This window comes from Diplotaxodon limnothrissa, linkage group LG13 (assembly GCF_057381915.1).
Source record: "Diplotaxodon limnothrissa isolate DT_005_m linkage group LG13, D_limnothrissa_male_GT1.1, whole genome shotgun sequence".
In the NCBI taxonomy this organism is placed as follows: domain Eukaryota; kingdom Metazoa; phylum Chordata; class Actinopteri; order Cichliformes; family Cichlidae; genus Diplotaxodon; species Diplotaxodon limnothrissa.
In genome coordinates this window covers 9097513-9118141 of record NC_140608.1, presented here as the reverse complement: position 1 = coordinate 9118141, position 20629 = coordinate 9097513, and the positions used below count along the sequence as shown (strand labels likewise).

The 20629-nt window shown below is 39.6% G+C and overlaps 1 protein-coding gene across 1 annotated transcript in view; it reads left to right on the top strand.

Moving 5' to 3' along the window:
• The first annotated feature begins 6290 nt into the window (after positions 1 to 6290).
• The window catches only part of LOC146619816 (ankyrin-3-like), a 124224-nt gene continuing 109885 nt past the window's right edge, over positions 6291 to 20629 (top strand). Inside the window, exons 1-2 of the mRNA XM_085369763.1 lie at positions 6291 to 6517; positions 6680 to 7109. Coding sequence (XP_085225889.1) covers positions 7041 to 7109 — 69 coding nt within the window. The 5' untranslated portion in view covers positions 6291 to 6517; positions 6680 to 7040. The remainder of the gene's footprint in view (positions 6518 to 6679; positions 7110 to 20629) is intronic.

Here is a 20629-nt window from a genome sequence, read left to right as displayed (position 1 = left end):
TGTTCCAACTGAAATATCCCTATAGCTTTTGGGTAGATTGCTATAAATTGTTCGTAAGCATTCATGGTCCCCGGAGGATGAATTATGTTCACTGTGATGAACACCTGACACTACTTGCCACCATTAATTTTCTGTTTTTAAATTTATATGAAATGTCTTAAAAGCTATTTGATGGAAAGCCAATGCTTCTGGTCAATCATGATGTCTCCAGAGATCTCCATGGATTTATCGCTGTGTACTAAAATTGATGGGATTCCCAAGAGTCTCCAGTATCCACTTTTTGTTTAATTAAAGTGGCTAAGGGCAATATTTGCGTAGAATCCTGGTCTACTTGTCTTTTTGCAATCACACAGGAAAATTAATTGCAGTAATGTGGTGACGTAGAAACTCAATAATCTTTTCTCAACTTCAAGGCAAGTGACTAAAGGAACTACCATTGACAGCTCAGGACATGACTGATTGATTGACACATGACAGCATAGTAAGTATATTCTGTTATTACCTTGGCAACTGTAGCCTGGAATTTTAGGTAACAATCAAGCATGAACATAGACAGCTGCCGAAGCGATACAAGAGATTTGTTTTGTGTGTGGATGCAGTTTTAGTGTTTAGATTCTTAAACTTTCCCACAGGGCCACTAGCATAGCTGTAAACTCTATAGATACTAAAGGGACTTCAGACACAGCCATACACTCAGACAAAAACTGGTTCATCCCAAAGACAAAACTCCCAAACACGAACTTATCAACGTAGTGTATGCTGTACAGTGCAGTGACGAATGCTCAGACCTCTGCATTGGAGAGATCAAACAGTCACTTCATAAACGCATGGCACAACATAGAAGAGCCACATCGATGGGACTCGGCTGTCCATCTGCATCTAAAGGACAATGGTCACTCTTTTGAGGATGGCAATGTTCACATTTTGGACAGAAAAGACAGATGGTTTGAATGAGGAGTGAAAGAAGCCATCTATGTCCACTGTGAACGACCATCTTTGAACAGAGGCGGTGGCTTACGACCAGAGATGGGCAGTAATGCGTTACAAGTAACACGTTACTGTATTCCGATTACTTTTTTAAGTAACGAGTAAAGTAAGGGATTACTATTGCAAAAAAGGTAATTAGATTACTGTTACTTTCCCGTAAGCACGCTGCATTACTGCGTTACTAAAACCATGATTTTTTTGCAAGAGTGTCTCATGACAATGACGTAAGCGAGTGCGACGTCCGTGGCAACAGCTGTGTGCAGATCAAGAATGGATAATATATCGAGTGCGGGAGAGAGTATGAGCGTGCAGCGTTTAAAGCGTGGAAGTACTGACCTTACTTTGAGTTTGATTCCGTAAAAAGTGACAAAAACATTAGCGTCCGCTGTTCACTGCGTGGGAAGAAAACTTATTTTTACAGCGAAAAAACCCCTTAACTTCCGAGCAAGGACCGAGTGCGCTGCCACGGAATGGGAAATTCACAGACAAACTTGCGGATTCTTCCAATGACCGCCGCAGCACACCTGCACCAGGGCAAACCTCCGCCTGCTATACAGGTGAAAATAGACTGTGGTGACTCAGAACCTTCACAGACATACTAAAGGGACATTCAAACAGGAAGCATTTTCCTCTCTACGCATTGCTTTGCTGCTGCCTACTGACACCAGTTGCTTAGGTAACCATTTAATATATTTATATTCTTTGCTGTCACTGGTAGCTGCTTCAGTTGCTCAATGCAAAGTTGAGAAAAATTTAATTCAAGACCCATGCAGGTTTGTTTGTTTGTTTGTCTTTTTACCCTAATGAAAAAAAATGTCAGCAACATTTGGGCACTTCATCTACCCAAGGGGCCAAAATTAGGGTATAACTGTAACATCTGCTCTTTCCAGGAACAGTTTAATAACTGCGCGGTCACTGGGTGCCACGTTGCTGGGAATCGCTCCCTTTACACCAAGATACAGTTCCCAAAGCTATATGTGTTTATATTTTCATAACTGTTTTGTAGCTTTTGTTTCAGTTTCTCCGCATTGCCATGATGTTGAAACATCCTAGTATTTCTGCATCTCTCACTTCGGATGTCTCAAAGCAATAAGAGCAAAATTAGATTTCCTGGCATCACTTCATGTGTTCACTGTACGTGTAAGATCAAAGTCACAGTAATGACAAATCTAACTGCAGCCAAAAGATCACAGTCTGTGACATTGTCTGCACTTTGCCTCAAGGACAGGACACAGATGTGATCGGTAGATTGTTAATTGCCCAGTAAATATTGTTAGAGCCATATTTTTTTTAAAAAAAGGCTGAAGCATATTGTCTTATAATGCATAAACAAACACTTTTTTTCTCCAAATAACTGTCACATAATCCTTTTTTATTAGTGCAGATTATGATATTAGTATGGAATAGTGAAATCTGCTACACCAGTCTCACAGCAAAATATGTATTATTGCTCCACAGGGAAGATATAGTCGTACCAGTGTTATTAACATTTTTTTAGACTTAGTTTTGTATTCAGTGTTGCATTTACTAAATATTCCCTAAATATTACTAGTATTATTTTCTATATACTCACTGTTTTCTTCACTTTCTAGTTGCTAGCAGCTCATTAGGGTTTTACAACAACATGGTGACTATAAACAGTTTAATATGGATTGGTAATCAAGATGACTGTGATTGATAGCCCTAGAGATAACCTACTTACTATAGTAGAGATAACCTAGTGAGTGTCCTTACAGTGATAACCTGCGTGCGCTTGGACCATGCACGTATTCAGATACACACATCTGACTAGGAGTATATAAAGAATAATTGCTCCACAAGGTAACAGAGGTGGATAAATGCAATAAGTGCATGCTAAAACAAATGGTGTTGATTAGTGAACATGGGGAGAAAAGGACCACCTTCTGTCATCAGCTGGTTATATTACAAGCTGTATCTCTTCCTCTCTTTACTTCTCCTGCCTCTCTTTCCAGACAGTGTACTGGGGATGTTTTGAGACATTTGGGGAGGATGTGACTTATTTAGTTGATTACTGCAAGGAGAGGAATATGTCTTTTGATATGGAAATCACACATCCCCTCCAAACTCGTATTACTCCATGCCTAAAAAGCACAGCAGGAATTGTGCATATGTTTAGAAGTTACATCAGCAGTTACAGGCACTAAAGAAGCTGAGCTAAGTGTGTCCTTAAATCAATTTCCAAGATTTGTCAGGCTGACATATGGCAATATATAAGCAAAAAGCTTAAAAAACAAAAATTAAAAACATTATATATATAAGATCTAGGCTTGTCATTTTACTGTGATGTTCTTATATGAATTTTATTGTTTTATTTTATTGTGAAACTGAGTATTTTTCCAGTTTGGTGTCTATATCCTGCTTTTAAGACAGAGAAAAAGATGTAAATAATTTACCATTTCTGTATGAATTTGTAGTGTTTCCCAGTGCAATCTGTGGAGCTTATAAATCGTAATAAATCCCTTGCTGATGGGGCTGCCTCCTGGCAATCAATAATAACCTCTGCTGGCAGACAGTCAGTGGAACCACGCCCTGCAACACACACGCATGCACACAGACCAGCAGACAAATGCTTCTGCTGTAAGCATCCACATGTGCTCACATTCCCATCAGCTTTATTACATATACACATTAAAGTGAGGTTAGAGTGAAGAGAACATACCCGGCTACAGATTAAAGTGTGAAGCGCTGTGTAATCCTTCTCTCCTCTCACTCCGAGGACTGGAAGTTGTACATGGGGGATGCTAGAGTGATAAAAGGATGACAGAGAGGAGGAGGATGGTCTTGACTTGAGGACATCATATGTCACTGGTGAGAAAGCAAATAATCCAGTGTGAGCTCTCTCTGTGGCATTTAGGATATCTTTATTGAAAGTGACTCCTTATTCAAGATTCAGTCCAAATATTGCAAAGACTCCAGGAAAAAAAATTCACAGCTCTTTTTGATAAAATTTAATCTGACATTGGCTGCTTTTTCCACTATTTTTTTCATTTGTATCTGGCCACCTTCAGAGGATTTTTTAAAGACACTTGACAACTATGAATCATTCAACCATAATAAAGGCCCCTAACTTAAAGGATGAGTCAGTGTTATGTCTACAGAAGACAGACAGCTTAGCAAATAACCTATTTTGAGGCTTTTTGCTACTAGCAGCCTGTCGTAAAAACATCTTATTTGGTCCCATTTCTTTAGTTGAATTTATGAAAATTGCCAAGGATAAGACATTTTATTTCGATAGGTATAAAATAGAATTTTGGCAGCAAAAAGGTGATTCTCAGAGAGCTTATATCAGCGTGGTGTACTGTCTGTATGCCAAAGTACACAAGAACTGGACTGAAAATCAGTGGCACCATATCTTATGGAGTCCAAATTTGAAATTTTTGGCTAAAACCATCATCAGTATGTATGAAGGAGGTCATGAGAGCAGTACAACAGTAAGTCCTTACAGTTTGGAGCTGAATTTCACCCAGTGGTGTTGTGGATCTTTTCAAAATTGATGAAATTACAAATGGAGAAAAGTATCATAAGATTTTGATCCACGATGGATAGAAAAGATAGCTAGAAAGAAAAGCTTTGAATGTCCTTCAAGAAGCTTGGAGAACTATTCCTGAAGACTATTTAAAGAAACTACAAGAACGCTTACAGGTCCTAAGGTTTTCACACCTGCAACGTTTAGTCCATTTAACTTAAACTGTGGGTCATTTTCCCACTTGGTGAGACTCACTTGGGATGCAAACCAACACAACCTTTGGATGATGATCTCAGTCCAGTTCCAAACAAACTCCGGAGTGGTTTGTGACATTACTGAGCTAAACACCTTCCCTTAGCCATGTGTGCTCTCCATTCTGGGATGCAGCAGATGGGCAAAGGTCACTACAAGCTAGCAACTACATGTGAAATAAGAGTCAATTCTCAGTGTTTTCCTATTGTCTAGAACACAGTACCTTCTTCCTGTATTTACTTTTGATGCTTCCACCCCAGACACATCTGGCAAATAAGCGAACTGAACAGTTTGTAGCTTTTTACTGAACATGTATGTTTGTACATGTTTGAGAAATTCACGATCAATATATCAAGACATTTCCACAGTACTAAGTAAGATAATTGATGAATAGCACATTCATTTTCTTTCAATTAGACTGAAATTTAAATAAACTTAAATTAGACTTAATGATATTAATGGCTTAATAATCAGCAACTCAGAGATTGCCCTCTAACTCTGTGATGTTATTATAGCCTGACCTGTATTGAAAAGAATAGCAATTAGGAACAGCTGATCTTTTTCTATGTTGTGTTTATATATTTAAAATTCAAGATATTTGACTGTATATATAAATATAAAAATATAGTGTGTGTGTGTGTGTGTGTGTGTGTGTGTGTGTGTGTGTGTGTGTGTGTGTGTTTTCAACTGAGTCATGTTTTTACATGGTTTCACTGTTGGTGAACAGCGTGATTGTGCTTGTCAGGAACAGGAGAGAGAAAGAGCTGGTTAACAGCAATATACACCCCAGAATAAAGAACCTGTTGTTTAGGGGGCAATCGTAGCAATCCCTGCCTCTCTGTGCCTCTGTCGGCTGCTCATTTGCTTTTTCATTTGTTCTTTCATTCTTTCTATGCCTCCCTGGTTTCACTGTTCCTCTGATATCACATTGTTTTTTCACCCTCCCTACCTTCCTCATTTCCCACTGTCAGTTTCTCTCTCCTCTCTGCGTCTCACCCTCCACTCACCCCACCCCTCCTTCTGATCTCTCATTCTGTGACACCCAGGGTTTTTTGTTCCCATTTTCTCCCCTTTTCTGTGATTCACTTTCTCTCCCCCTGCCTCATTAGCTGGATGCTTCATTGGTGGAGCGCTGTAGCTTGTTGAAGCCGAAAAAGGCGTGGTCTTCATGTCTTTTTGAAGTCTGTCTATGCCGAATCGTTACACGGATATTTTCAGTGGTTACTGGTTGAATATTTTTTGGATTATGTCAAGCTTGCGTGCATATCTGTATACTTGTTTTTCCTGTCTCGTGCACACATTTTTATGCGCACACCTTAACTCAACCAGTCAGTCTGTCAGACAGTCAGGGCTTGGTACAGTTCTGTTCTGTTCCAGTTTCCAGTAAGCTGATCCTGTTGGCAAAGGCTAGTGGGAGACTTCCTTTTCTGGAAGGACCTGATGCATCGTGTTAATGATCCTCTCTCTCTTCCACCCTATTTCTTTCTCCCTCTCTCTCTCTCTCCCCGTCTCTCTGCTGGCCTGTTCGAGGAGAGTCTCATTTCATATTACAACGTCTGGGCAGGGAGCGACAGCAGAGATCATCCAGCCGGCAGAGTGAAGTGGATCACACCCCCTTTTCAACCTATTGCTCTCTCTCTCTTTCTCACACTTTTTTTACTCTCGTCTTTCTCCTACTTTACGCCTTAATCACTGTTTTTTTGTCTTTTCTTTTTCTGTCTCTCTTCCCATGTAGCATTTTTGTGTGTCTTTGCCTCTTTCTGAAAGTGTGCCTCTAGACTCCACGCTCAGGTAGGCAGCACGACACCAAGTCAGGAATACACTCCTTCAGTCTACTTCTCTATCTATCTTTTCTTTCTTCTTGCATCACATATATCAACATCCTCCACCTCTTCATCTTCCTTCTCCATCTCTATTTCTCCACTTTCCTCCTGCCTCCACACCCTGCCTCAGAGCGCGTTGGAGAGAGTCGCCAATTGCGCACAGAGAAGGCAGCAAGTGGGAGTGGACCTCAGTGAACGTGCTTGCAAGTGTGTGCGAGTGTTTGTGAACGTGGAGAGGAAGAGGAGAGAAGAAGAAGAGGGGGGGGAGGAGGAGGGAGTGAGCATCAGCACAGTCCTCCCAGTCTCTCCTCGCTTCACGCACACTCCCACTTTGCATGGAACAGTCCTTCTTTCACTGCTTCTAAATGGACATTTCTGTGGCAGCGTTTAAGCAGTGAAGACAGCAGCTGCTGCCACTCTACTCCATGAGCTCCTACATGCTGGATTAAAAAAAGTGAAGAGAGGGGAAGAACAGTGGGAGATCTCTGAATATGAGTGAGGAAGCTAAGGAGAAAGCAGGCGGCGGGAAAGGAGCCCATCGCAAGAAGAAAGGCAAAAAGGTATGAGAGAGGAAGCGGTTTCTTTGTCTTGGTGTGCCTGGCTTGTCACTGGATCATTTGCTTTAGGCTTAGCTAGTGATTTTTCATGTGGAAGTAAAAGGTGGTTGGATGAGGTGAGATTATGGGTGAGGTTCATGAACCAATTGCAAACGGAAAGTAAAGGTGTGTCTAACCATGTTGTTGAAAACGATCTTTTTTCTAGAGCAGATTTTTTCAGATGTTTAAGACTGAATATTATGTTAATTCTCCCATGAAGTGCTCACAGATTTATTTATTTTTCTACTGTCTACGACTCTGTCACGAGAGAGAAATGTTTGTTTAGCCTTACCTGGAATGCTTCCAAAGCCAACTGAAATGCGCCTGTCAGTCATTGGTTATAACCCTGACGTTGCAACTGGTCTGCCTGGTTGTTTTGCTGTGGCTGAGGGAACAGTTGTATGTAAAGTGCAGAGAGAATGTGTGTTATGGAAGAAAGGGGATGTCCTCAGGGCTTAGGGTGGGGGCAGTATAATGCACGGATTGCACAGGCATCTGTCGTAAAGCCAAACTCCTTCACAGCTGTGTATGTGCGTGTCTTTGTGTTACCGTGTGAATGTGTGTTTATCTGAGAGACATCTACGTAGTCATCCTGTTATGATCCGCTGAAGTAGCTATTATGGTTTTTGATTGAAGGTGTTCACCACAGAAACAGGTCGTGACTTATGAAATGTCGGTAAGTTTGTTTGCGCACATGTGTATACTTATCTTTGATTTTCCGCTTGTGGTTGGCAGTTAAATATCTTCAGTGTGTCTGTTGGTGGTGGAACCATTATTAAAACACTTCTCTCTTCTTTGCTTCCCATGCTGGTGTGTTAATGTTAGTAGCCTATGATGAATATGTTCTGGCACTGAAAGCAAGTGATCAGTGCAGAATACACACTTCGGGGCACCAAACACACAAATTGTTTTCCAGATTGTTTGAGCTGCTTCAGAGCTAATACAAGATCTGAGGTAGCCCCCAAGATCAGGGATGTAACAGAGAAGAGCTACAGCAGATTTTAGCTATACGTTTTACACAGTGAGCGTGCCTGTTGTTGAGAAGAAATGTATTCTGTGCTTCTCATTAAATAATTTATAGCTGCTGTAATATGTACCACCCTCAGTGGTAAAGCTGTCAGTCTGGCTACTCATGAATAGCGAGAGACACAATTTTCAAATTGCAGACTTCAGTAAATACAGTAGTGTTGAATGTAGAGAAATGGCATTTATCTATAAAATCGTGTATGGTTTAATGGTTACAAATTTGAATTACATATGGTAATACATCTTCACGAGGGCTAAAATGATAATTCTATTCGTTTTTATGGAAGCAAAACGTTACATTCTGCTGGGAAAGATGAGGCCTAGCATTCATGCAGATGTTAATTTGACAGTATCACAAGACCACCCGACTCCCCATCCCCCTGCCAATGGCAATGGCATTCCCTGACGGCAGTGGCCTGCCTCAACAGGAGACTCTGCCCCACCACACTGCAAAAACTGTTGAGGATCGGCTGGAGAAACACAACAGGAGCCCAAGGCTTTGACCTGGCCTTCAAACTTCAGATTCCAATCCAATTAAACATCAACAGGATGTGCTGGAACAGGCCATGTCTATGGAGGCCCCACCAGGACCCAAAGTACCTGCTTCCTGTGTCTGGGGGTCAGACACTACATGTTCGAACATGTTGATGTCCTAGCACATCAAAGCTGCTTTGGTGGCAAAAAGAGAAGATACAAAATATTAGGCAAATAGTTAAATGTTGTGTCTCAGTAGTGTGCCACAAGGTCTAAGGAAACATTAGTGATTATATTGTCAAACACCCTCCCATGACATTTTCTGGAGGGCAAGAGGATCACTATCATCAGTAATGTTGCAAATGAGGGTTTTGCTTTTAATATCACCAGATACATACAGAATACATCATTTATATTACATAGAAACTGTGTCTCAGCTGAATAAGTTCAAGAATATCAGTTATTCAAATGAGCCTCACAAATACATGATGGGCTACACTCTTCTTCTTCACACGGAGAAATTGTGATTTTAAGCAAAATCGTAAATATCAGTTTGGAATATGCAAATATAAGGAAGAGTCTCCATCTCCAACTCCATTTCACAACGGATTAAGATAAAGCGCGTTTGGTTAAATTCACCAATAGGATTATGAGCGAGGCCTTAAGTTCTCTGTTGACATATTTTCCCCAACAAGACTCAGTCTATTATCTCTCTCACACAAGCTCCAGACTGCAGCCATGCAGCTGAAAACTGCACACCAAAAGAAGAATGCATATTAATGCTTTTTACATATGTATGCTGTTTAGTCGTTCTGCGAGCACGTGTGCAAGTGTGTGTTCGTTGGCTGTGCGTTTCTCTGCGTGAGCATGCGAACGCCAGATAAATATGCCAGATGTGTTAATGATTGTAGCCATGGCAACCAGTCTCTCTTCTAAGCAAAAGATGTCGAGGGTGAGAGCAGAGGGAGAGGAGCGAGGAGAGTGAGTGAAGAGGGGGTGGACTGGTGAACTTGGTGGCCAGAACAGAATTTATTTTTCATGAGGCAGCTGCTGTGACGGGTGAAGCTCAAGGATACAATCAAACATGGCAAAGGATTCTGGGAAGTAGCTAGCCGGTCGTCACGGCAAAGCTACGAGAGCGTCTCTCAGCATGGGCCCGAAAAAAGTTCTGTCAGCCGAGGAAGGAGACGATATTAAGAAGTCGCTGGAGTTTATGACAGAGGAGATTTCTACTGTCAAACTGCAGCAGAAAGCCATCCTGGACCTGGTCGAGGAAGTTAAGGCTCTCCGCATCCAGAACGCCGAGAAGGATCGGCGGCTGGCGTACCTGGAGAACAGAGTGGCGGATTTGGAGCAGTACACCCGGATGAACGATGTTATCATCACGGGGCTTCGCATCAAACCCCGGTCATACGCCCGGGCGGTCGCCACTGACAATGTAGGAGGGCCAGGAGAGGAAGATGTCAACTCCACGGAGCATCAAGTGGTTACCTTTCTACGGTCCAAAGGTGTGGAAGTGGATTATAACAACATTGAGGCTTGCCACCCTCTACCCCGAAAAAATGACAGTAACAAACCAGCCATCATTGTGAGATTTGCAAACAGAAAACAGAAAACAGCACTGTTAAAACAAGGAAGGAAACTGAAAGGATCCGATGTCTTCATGAACGAACATCTGATAAAAAGAAATGCGGACATTGCCAGGAAAGCACGTTACTTGAAGAAACAGGGAAAAATTCAAAATACATGGACCACCAACTGCAAAGTATTCATTAAACTCAATGGAACACCGGAACAAGCCAAAGTGTTGGTCATCAGAAATATGGAAGAGCTGGACAAATACTGAGGTCAACTTACTCTGGAGGTATGAATACACATGTGACGTGACACACAACACAACACATGGCACAGTCCAAAAGAACTTCATCTGCATCCGGCAACAATATCAACATAACTCATTGGAATTCTCTTTATGATAATCTGGAACTGAGAACATTTCGATACACAGACCATAATGTTCTAGACTTAGAAAAGGATATAGACCCGGAAAATAATTTCTTCTACAACATCAGCTGTAACTGCTGCTACTTCACTGATGAACAGTTTAAGCACACCATCAACACGGAAAATAAATTATCAATAATCCATTTTAATAGCAGAAGTCTGTATGCCAACTTCAACAATATAAAGGAATATCTAAATGAGTTGACAAATCCATTTGGAATTATTGCCATTTCTGAAACATGGATCAATGCGGAGAAAGGAATGGACTTTGGACTGGAGGGATATGAAGTGAATTTTGTAAATAGAAGGAACAAGAGTGGAGGGGGAGTAGCTGTGTATGTGGATAAAAACCTAAACTACAAGGTGGTAGAAAGTATGACAACTGTAATTGATAATTTACTAGAATGTATAACAATTGAAATTTATAAGGAAAAAGAAAAAAATGTAATAATTAGCTGTATATATAGAACACCTGGCTCTAGTATTCAAGTATTTAATGACTTCATAGAGGAAATATTCTCTAAAACAAATCAAAAAGTTATGTTTATCTGTGGTGATTTTAATATTGACCTGTTGAATCCAAAAAAGCATAAAATGACCGACGAATTCCTAAACACTATGTACAGTTTGAGTTTACATCCTAAAATAACCAGGCCTAGCAGAATTACACCACATTGTGCCACCTTACTTGACAATATTTTCACTAACAATATGGAAAACAACATTGTGAGCGGAATATTAATTAATGACATCAGTGATCACCTACCAGTTTTTGCAGTTTATGACACTAATTATAAGAAAAATCAGCATGAAGAACAACTGAGATACAGACGTGTAAGGACAGAAGAAACTATGACTGCATTTAAGAACGATCTATTAAATCAGGACTGGGACAAGGTGTACAAAGAAGCTGATATTGATATTGCATATGGCATATTTTTAAGAATATTCATGGAGTTGTACGATAAAAACTGTCCAACAATAAAATACAACAGAAAGCACAAATATTCAGATAGACCATGGCTCACTAAGGGTTTACAAAATGCATGTAAAAAGAAAAATACACTCTATAGGGAATACCTAAAACAAAGAACAAAAGAAGCTGAAAATAAATATAAAAAATACAAAAATAAGTTGACCAATATTATACGTGTATGTAGAAAGGAGTATTATAGTAAAATATTGAACAACAATAAACATAATATGAAAGGAATATGGGATGTTTTAAACGGTATCATTAAAAATAATTCTGGACAACAAAGTTATCCACAATACTTTATCGATAATGGCAATATTATGGAAAACACTGCTGATAAGGTCAACAGCTTTAATCATTATTTTGTAAATATTGGACCAAAACTGGCAGAACAAATTCCTGAGTCACTGCCATCAGTAGAATGTAGTGAAAACCTGATTGATAGGAACCCTAACTCAATGTTCCTCACATCAGTGGAGGAAAAAGAAATAATTGACATTGTACACATGTGTAAATATAAAACATCCACTGATTGTAATGATATTGACATGAAAATCGTCAAGAAGGTCATTGAAGGAATTGTAGGACCTCTAACATATATTTGCAACTTATCATTTCAGACGGGAAAAGTGCCAAACAAAATGAAAATAGCTAAAGTTGTGCCGCTGTATAAAACCGGGGATAGACGCCACTTCACAAATTACAGGCCTGTTTCTTTACTACCACAATTCTCCAAAATCCTAGAAAACCTGTTTAATAAACGATTAGACAAATTCTTAGATAAATATAAATTACTATCTGACAGTCAATATGGATTCAGATCAAAAAGATCAACATCTCTGGCATTAATCGAATCAATTGAGGAGATTACGAATGCTATAGATCAGAAACAGTATGCAGCTGGAGTATTTCTGGATCTCAAGAAAGCATTCGACACAATCAATCATGACATATTAATTAATAAACTGGAACGGTATGGGATTAGGGGGGTTGTACTGCAATGGGTGAAAAATTATTTAAGTGACCGGAAACAATTTGTGAAGCTGGGTGTCCATTCCTCATCATGCTTGGACATTGCTTGTGGTGTTCCACAAGGCTCTGTACTGGGTCCAAAATTATTTATTATTTATATAAATGATATTTGTAAGGCATCTGATATATTAAAATTAGTATTATTTGCAGATGACACAAATATTTTTTGTTCTGGGGGGAATCTAAAGGAGCTGCTGGATACAATTACTTCAGAAATGTGCAAAATTAAAAAATGGTTTAACAGGAACAAACTATCGCTAAATCTAAGTAAAACTAAAATTATCTTATTTGGGAATTCCCTTAGAAATGCACAAGTGCAGATTCATGTAGATGGTGTGGAAATTGAAAGAGTACTTGAACATAAGTTTCTTGGTGTGATTATAGATGATAAATTAAACTGGAAGTCTCATATAAATTATATACATAACAAAATTTCAAGAAGTGTCTCAATCTTGAGTAAAGTAAAACACATTCTGGACCACAAATCACTCCACATTCTCTATTGTTCCCTGATTGCACCGTATTTGAATTACTGTGCAGAGGTTTGGGGCAATACTTACAAATGTTCGCTATCATCAATCTTTATATTACAAAAAAGGGCCATAAGGATAATCCATAAAACTGGTTACAGAGATCATACAAATCCACTATTCTTAAAATCAAAAATTCTAAAATTCACAGATCTGGTTCATTTTCTCACAGCACAAATTATATATAAAGCAATAAATAACCTGCTTCCTGACAATATTCTAAAAATGTTTTCTAAAAGGGAACGGGGATACAATTTGAGGGGGGAATTAAATTTAAAACATCCTCGTATCCGTACAACATTAAAAAGTTTTTGCATCTCTGTGTGTGGAGTGAAGCTGTGGAACAGACTAAGTAAAGATATGAAGCAATGTCCAAGCATGGCGCAGTTTAAAAAGCGGTTTAAGGATATGGTTTTTACAGGGTACAGGGAAAAGGTAGAGATTTGATAGGGTGTTCTTGTCTAATATTTTCATGTGTGTGCGCATGCACGGGTTTGTTGGTATGGGTATATATGTATGTGTATGTATGTATGTATGTATGTATATATATATATGTGTATATGTATATGTATATGTATGTATATGAAATATATATAAAATTGTAGGTTGTGTATCCTTCAGGTGTTAATGGGGTTATTGAAAATGTGTATATGTGCGTATGTGTGTATATACGTAGGTATGGATAGATAGAAACATATATGTGTATATATTAAAAAAAAAAAAAAAAAAAAAAAATTACACATAACATATAATGTAATTACAAGGAGGTATTTCTGTAGTCTATTGATACTAGATAGTGGAAAAGGGGTGGGATTAAATAAGCTTATGCTTCTTCCTGCTCCTTTTTGAACATGGACGTTATTTGGAGTTGTGGTTGCTCGTTTTCCTTTTGTTTGCTTTGTTCATTTGTCTCTTTTAATTCTATTTTTTTTTTTTTTATATACTTTTTCAACATGTTCAAAATAAAGATTCAATCAATCAATCAATCAATCAATCAATCAAAACATCTTTTGACTCAAGGTCCCCCGACTTATACTGATTATGACAGGAGTCGTGAATCAACCCCAGATTCAGTGTGGTGTTTAGGGGCTTTTTCCCCCCTGATTGTTTTTACTTATCTGGGTGTATGTGGGTGTGTGTTTAAGTGTAGCATGTCTGGTGTGTGTGCTGAATATTTGTCAGCATGTTAGTGTAGCACTTTGATGTTCCTCCAAGTGCTCTATGATCTCAGAGAGGCTTAATGATAAGAATTCGATGTAGTGATAGAGATAATGAGGTTTACATAACATAAGCACACACAGTATTAAAAGGAATTCAGTGGCAAACATTTCCAGCACAAGGAAGCTGCTGGGTGTATGCGCGCACGGCGGGCGTGCACATGTGCACGCACACGCTCGTAATTGGACATCTGGTTTGAAGCGCTGTGTTGAGTTATCGTGTAGTTAGTTTAGCTGCTTAAACTACACATAGAAGGATTTTCTTATGCAGGAAATAAGGAAGAAAGATTTGCTGTGAGATAAAAAAGACCCCAGAGGACTTATATAGAAGTATGTCCCTTTCAGAATCCTAAAAAAACTAAAACTAAACTCAATAAAATTAAAAAAAGAAAGAAAGAAAATGATGAAAATACCCTTTTTAATCAGATTTTTTAGGCACAGACTTTGTACAGGTTACTTAAGGAACTGGTGTGGTTCGCAGTTAAAATTCAGATGTTTTGCAGTTTATGAATTAAAGCAGGGGTGCTAAGGATATCTGTGCATTTTGCCCACAGCAGTGGCTTCTCCATATAAATCTCCTCAGAAAAGTAAACATAACATTACATAAGAAATGTTCACGCTGAACTGAAGAAGCACCACAGTATGGGGTTATACCATCCAAAAATAAACTGCCTTAACTGCAAGATGTACTCTGTGTTTACACTTCCTGATGATTGTGTAAGGATCCATGGTGTTTCTGTCAGAAAAAACCTAAGGAGAGCTGCTCCTGTCAAAGCTTCTGACAGTCCAACATGCTGACAAGTGGAGACAGCTGAGAAGGTATCGGTATCACCGAAACACAAAATTTTGTCACAAACAAGCCGCTGCTGTTGATCAAATTTCCCCACTGTCAGTATATTCTGTCTCTGCTCCTCGCTGTGTATTTCATTCTCACAACGCAACCACAAGTGGCAGTAAGAGTTCATTCACTTGTTGCTATATCTTTTTGAAATGAAAGCTTTTAGGGCTGTAGCTGAAGCTTTCGTTGTGATATAGAAAAAGTAATGATGACTTCAGCTCAATTTCTACCATCCTTCCACTTTGCACTGGGCTGCAAACATCCCCCTTTTGTCTCGCCTCTGTTGTCTTGTTTCTAATGAGACAGCCAGTCGGCCAGGCAGCAAAGCTCGGGCAGCTCTGTTCTTTGTCTTGGATGGAAAAACCCTGCCAGAGACAGAGAGCCCCGCGTCTGGAGGACTGGTGAAATAAGCCGTTCTGTGACAGTGCCTTCAAAGAGAAATTGCACATCACATCCCCCAGATAACAGCAGAGCACTGGTGAATGTGCTGATGGAAGATGTGAAGCGCGCGTGTGTGTGTGTGTGTGTGTGTGTGTGTGTGTGTGTGTGTGTGTGTGTGGAGACTAACAGAGAGCAAACAAAGTGCTGCTTTTGTTTTTCAGATTACACTAATGGACTTGGCACAGATAAAATCCTTAAAGAGGTGAAGGTTATGCTTCGTGGGTTTGGGAGAAAGTATGTGGTGAAAATTTAGAGGAAATACAAGTAAATACTGTATAATGCTTCTGTAAATAGAGGTGAGCTGGTTCATTTTTGGATTATGAATTAGTCACTTAGTCATATCTAAACAAAAAGCCAATGATTGTCCTTTCCCTGCTCTGCACCTATGGGAAGATTTGCTGTTTCTGTCACACATAATTAGACCCTAAACTGAATGTTTAGGGTCAGAATTTGGCTTTTGGATGGTATGAATAGAAAAATACTGAAAAGACGTGACACTGGAGTTCATTCTAACAGAGATAATTTACTGCCTACTAGCATTTTATTAATAATTATTAGATTAATCACAAAACAGCCAATGCCAAAATGACTTTCATATCAAAAATATAGCTAAGACTGAATGTTGAATTATATTCAGTTTTGCTGAAGTATTATATTATGTTTGTTCCAAAAGGTTTTTCAGTGGCGCACACACAGAAAACCCAAGAAAAATCTACTGAACCTGAATATTGATATTGGTATTGGGCCAAAAAACATGAGGTTCTTCATCACTTCACCTCCTTGGCATTCCTTGCTTTTGCTGTATATTCTAGGTGCAGCATAGAAATGTGATGACTTATATATAAAACCACACACACACAAACACACGTGCTGTTGGACTGTGGAGGTGTGCGCATGTGTGGTCCCTCGGTAGCTTTATAAATGTATGCATGCATGTGTGTAGGTGGGTGTATTCCTACCATTTCTGTGTGAATGTGTGTTTGGTTAGGTAGGCGTCACAGAGCCCGGGCACAGCTGTGCGCCCTGGGGAGAGGACAGTGGGATCAGCCTGTCAGAGTTCCATCACTTTCAGATGTGCTGTCTCTGGTCCTCTGTTTCCATTGAGGGAAGAAGAAAAGGATGTGGAGGAAAAGAGAGCAAAACCATGAAAGAGGGCAGCTATTGAGGATAGAGGAGATGGTGAAATAGAAGTGAGAGTGAGGTGTGAGCAGATGGAGTGACAGAGGAAAAGATGGAAAGGAAAGGGATAAGGAAGTACGGAGGAGGCATGCTCCTCTGTCAGTCCATTGTTCTGGAGCACTCCCTTTTTTTTTTTGTTATTCTCTTTTTATTAAACAACCTATATAAACACAAATAATCCAAAATAAACATATAATCAAGAACAGACGTAAATAATAAAATAAATAAAATAAATAAAAATAAGAAAAACAGACGGGTGTACCCTCTAGTGTGTATGTACTCGCACACACATATTCACTCACACACCCATATTCTTAAGCATACATACACATACCTACTTACATATGTGTTCACTTGTAGTCTCATACATACTAACATATACATATAAACACATAACGATTCAGAAATGTGGCATATATAGTTTTGGTTGTTTTATTCAATCCCGGAGCGTGTGGGTTTGATGAGTCCAAGGACGGGTTGAGGCGAACATTCCAATCTCCTCCCAAAATCAGAGTACCTTGTGCCTCTCCAACAATCAATTCAAAAACCTTTTTGAAAAATTTTATCTCTGATCCTGGGGGAGCATATACATTTATAAGAGTAATCAGTATACCCTCCAGGTACCCTTTGACTAACACAAACCTCCCCTCCTTATCACTGATTTCTTGGATGCATTCAAAATTTAACCTACTAGAGATTAGAATTACCACACCCCTTTTAGGACTCTGAGGGCAGGAAGAGGAATACTGATTAAATTTCCATTTCTTTAATTTATCATGTTCGAGCTTCGATAAGTGAGATTCCTGTATAAAGGCAACTTCTATTTGTTCTCTTTTTATTTTTGACATAATTTTACTTCTTTTAATATGGCTCCCCAGACCATTTACATTAAATGTACACTCCCTTAATCCCCAAACTGCTTCGCCGGAGGTTTGAAAGGGCATTATGTTATATCAGGAGTAGTTGTCCAATAATCAAGCTTCACAAAGTGTCTACCACCACAGTTTTCCACTGTCTCAAGTAGATGTGGAAAATATATTCATAAGCATAAGGAAAGCAAAACAATCGCGCCCACATTACAGCGATGGCACAGGTGGGTGAAGGTGAGAATATGCGTTTAAATAGAGACGTTCAGGAAGACTTTTTTCATTACCCCCCTTTTTTAAATGATTTAATGTTTGTTGTCATCTCCTCACCTGTTATAACTTCAGATCTGGCCTATTGGAATCTATCTTTGTCTTTAACCACGATTAACAAGCTGAACAAAGTTTAGCATAGCTTAGCCCTTATGAATCCAGCATAAATATGTGATTTGCTGTTTATTTGGTTGAGTCACTGACTGTTTAAAAGGCTGACCAGTTGTATGACTACAGTTTTAATCACATAATCATAAGTCAGCTTTCTGAGGCAGCTGTCAGTGTCAAAGAAATGCTTAAACTGACCTAAGTACATGCAAAAACAGCACACACACACAGACTACGGATACAGATGGCCTTGGCCAGGTAGCAAGGCTGCTGAACCAGACCCAATTAACAAAAAAGGGACTTACAAGAGCTTGCCACTTTTCACTCTGTGTATCCGTCCCCCACACAAACCTCTCTCATCACCCCTCCTCCATCAACAAAAGCAAGCAATTTGAAAAAATGCCCTCGTTATTTTTTTTTTTTTACGTCTGTCAGCGAGAGTGAATCAATATCAGTGAGTGCTCAGTGCAATTTTAAAAGAGTTTCTCTTCCCGCAAGAAATAGCAAGAGCCCGTGTTGTGCTGTAATCTCATATCGGAGCGCTTCTTATTACACACATGTGAAAACCTGGCTGTAATTATTAAAAAACAACCAGCCCTTAGTCAGAAAATTAAACTTCAGATCTCTGAATATTCTTTGGGGTGTGCTTTTAATCAAAAGACAGCAAAAATAATGACTTGCAGCAAAATTTGAATGTAAAAACACCCAACATTTTGAACCTGGGCTGCTTGGTGACCCAGACTGCAGTTGCTTTCAGACGTAGACAGTGCAATAATACATGTTTTCATATCCACTCTACTGGTATTTTCCTCTGCTGGCAGTCACAGTTCCCTGAACTCCGGAGCCAATTCCGTTCCCCACAGCTCCGTCCGGAAGGCTCTTTACATCTTACTCAGTTGTGCTCCTTCCATTCCTCTTTCCCGTCTTTTCTGTCTCCTTCAAAAGGCTCCACAATACGAGTCAGTCGTGGAAAACAGCAGAGGAAAAAGATGGTTGAATGCAGAGTTTCACTGTCGGATTTAGACACCTCTTTTATCAAGTTCGGGATCCTCCTTAAGCCTCTCCTGGCCCAGTGTTGCTATGGCAACTGTTAAATGCAACAGCACGGGATAACAAAAGCTTTTGTTCCATACCAAAAGCAATAACAGTGGTTTATGCTCACGGTATTGTCTGCCGACCCTGTAGTGACCGCTTCATTCTCCCACCTTTTTTCTCAGTTATTTGACATCAGTGGTTTTTACTATGGCACTGAATGAAAACAGATTAAAGTCCCTCGACTTTATTTTTAGTCCATATTCAAAAGACGTGAGTCACAGATTCTCTGGTTGTTAATTGTTCTGCACAGAAAAAAAATTGCACTACCGAAACTGATGTATGAGTTGTTAATAGGGTTTTGGTCATGATGCAGGGAATAACGACTGACAAAGATCACACTATTCCCACACTAATTCCCACAGTGAAGCAGCAGGGAAAAGTGTCATGTGATGTAAATTCCTGTTTATTATTTGATGTGCAGACTGATTGTGTTTATTCGCATAGCAAGCTGTCGTGGGTGCAAACAGATTTTAGTTTCAGATTTCAGAGCAGTGGCCCCACCGTGACCTGGACGGTGCCGTTGACAGTTACAGTACAGTGTTTGTAAGTGAAAGGACTTATTAAACACAATTTAATGAAACGGGAGAAGTAGGGGTCTGCGTACCTCTCCGTTCCTTTGGTTCTCAGGTGTTGTTTATTTAAATCGGATGATGTATTCTAGGATCAGGAATACATCCACAGTGGAGGCAAGCCAGATGGCTCACCCATGCTTCCTCCGTGGGATGGAAAATGACAGCTTGCTGGTGAATAAAATAGGTAAAGGAAATGAAAAGGGAAATGTGAGCAGATAGCTGCAGACTCTCTTAAAACTGTCATGTGCCAGGACCCTTCTGCTGTCTCTCTGCTTGAAGTTGCACTTAACAGCAGGATCTGGCTTCCACTGAAATTCAAATGTCTGACAGATAGCCACAAAACAGAGGCTGTGTTTTCAAATGTAGAGCAGATTGCCAGTTTAGCACTATTCATGCTAAGCTGTTTGGAAATCCAGGTGAGAGAGACGTCTAGAGACTTCTTTCTGTGTTATTACAGATGATTTTCATGGTGTAGCATTAGTGTTTTTAGTAGCAAGTTTTAGGCTATTCTGGCTTCTATAAATGTTGCTGGTTGTTTTGTTACTCTTTGATAGATATATAATTGCTGGCTCAATTATGATGCATTTTATTCTAGGAGCAAAGTGCAATGTCCTGTACCGCATCAAAGTTGAAAAGAGGCGGCTGAGAGGGATGGCGAGTGCAGAAAGTGCAACACTTTCCCTCGGGAGTTCACAGCCTGAGTCCTTCGGTGCTTATGATTAGTGAGCAAACACACTTTGTTTGAGGTTAAGAAAAGATTTTGGTTTCCTTTAAAGTGAGAATGTGCCTCACACTTCATGTCACTGTTGACTTTCTGAATATTAAGGTGACGTGGTTTTTCTGGGTCTGAGAGAAT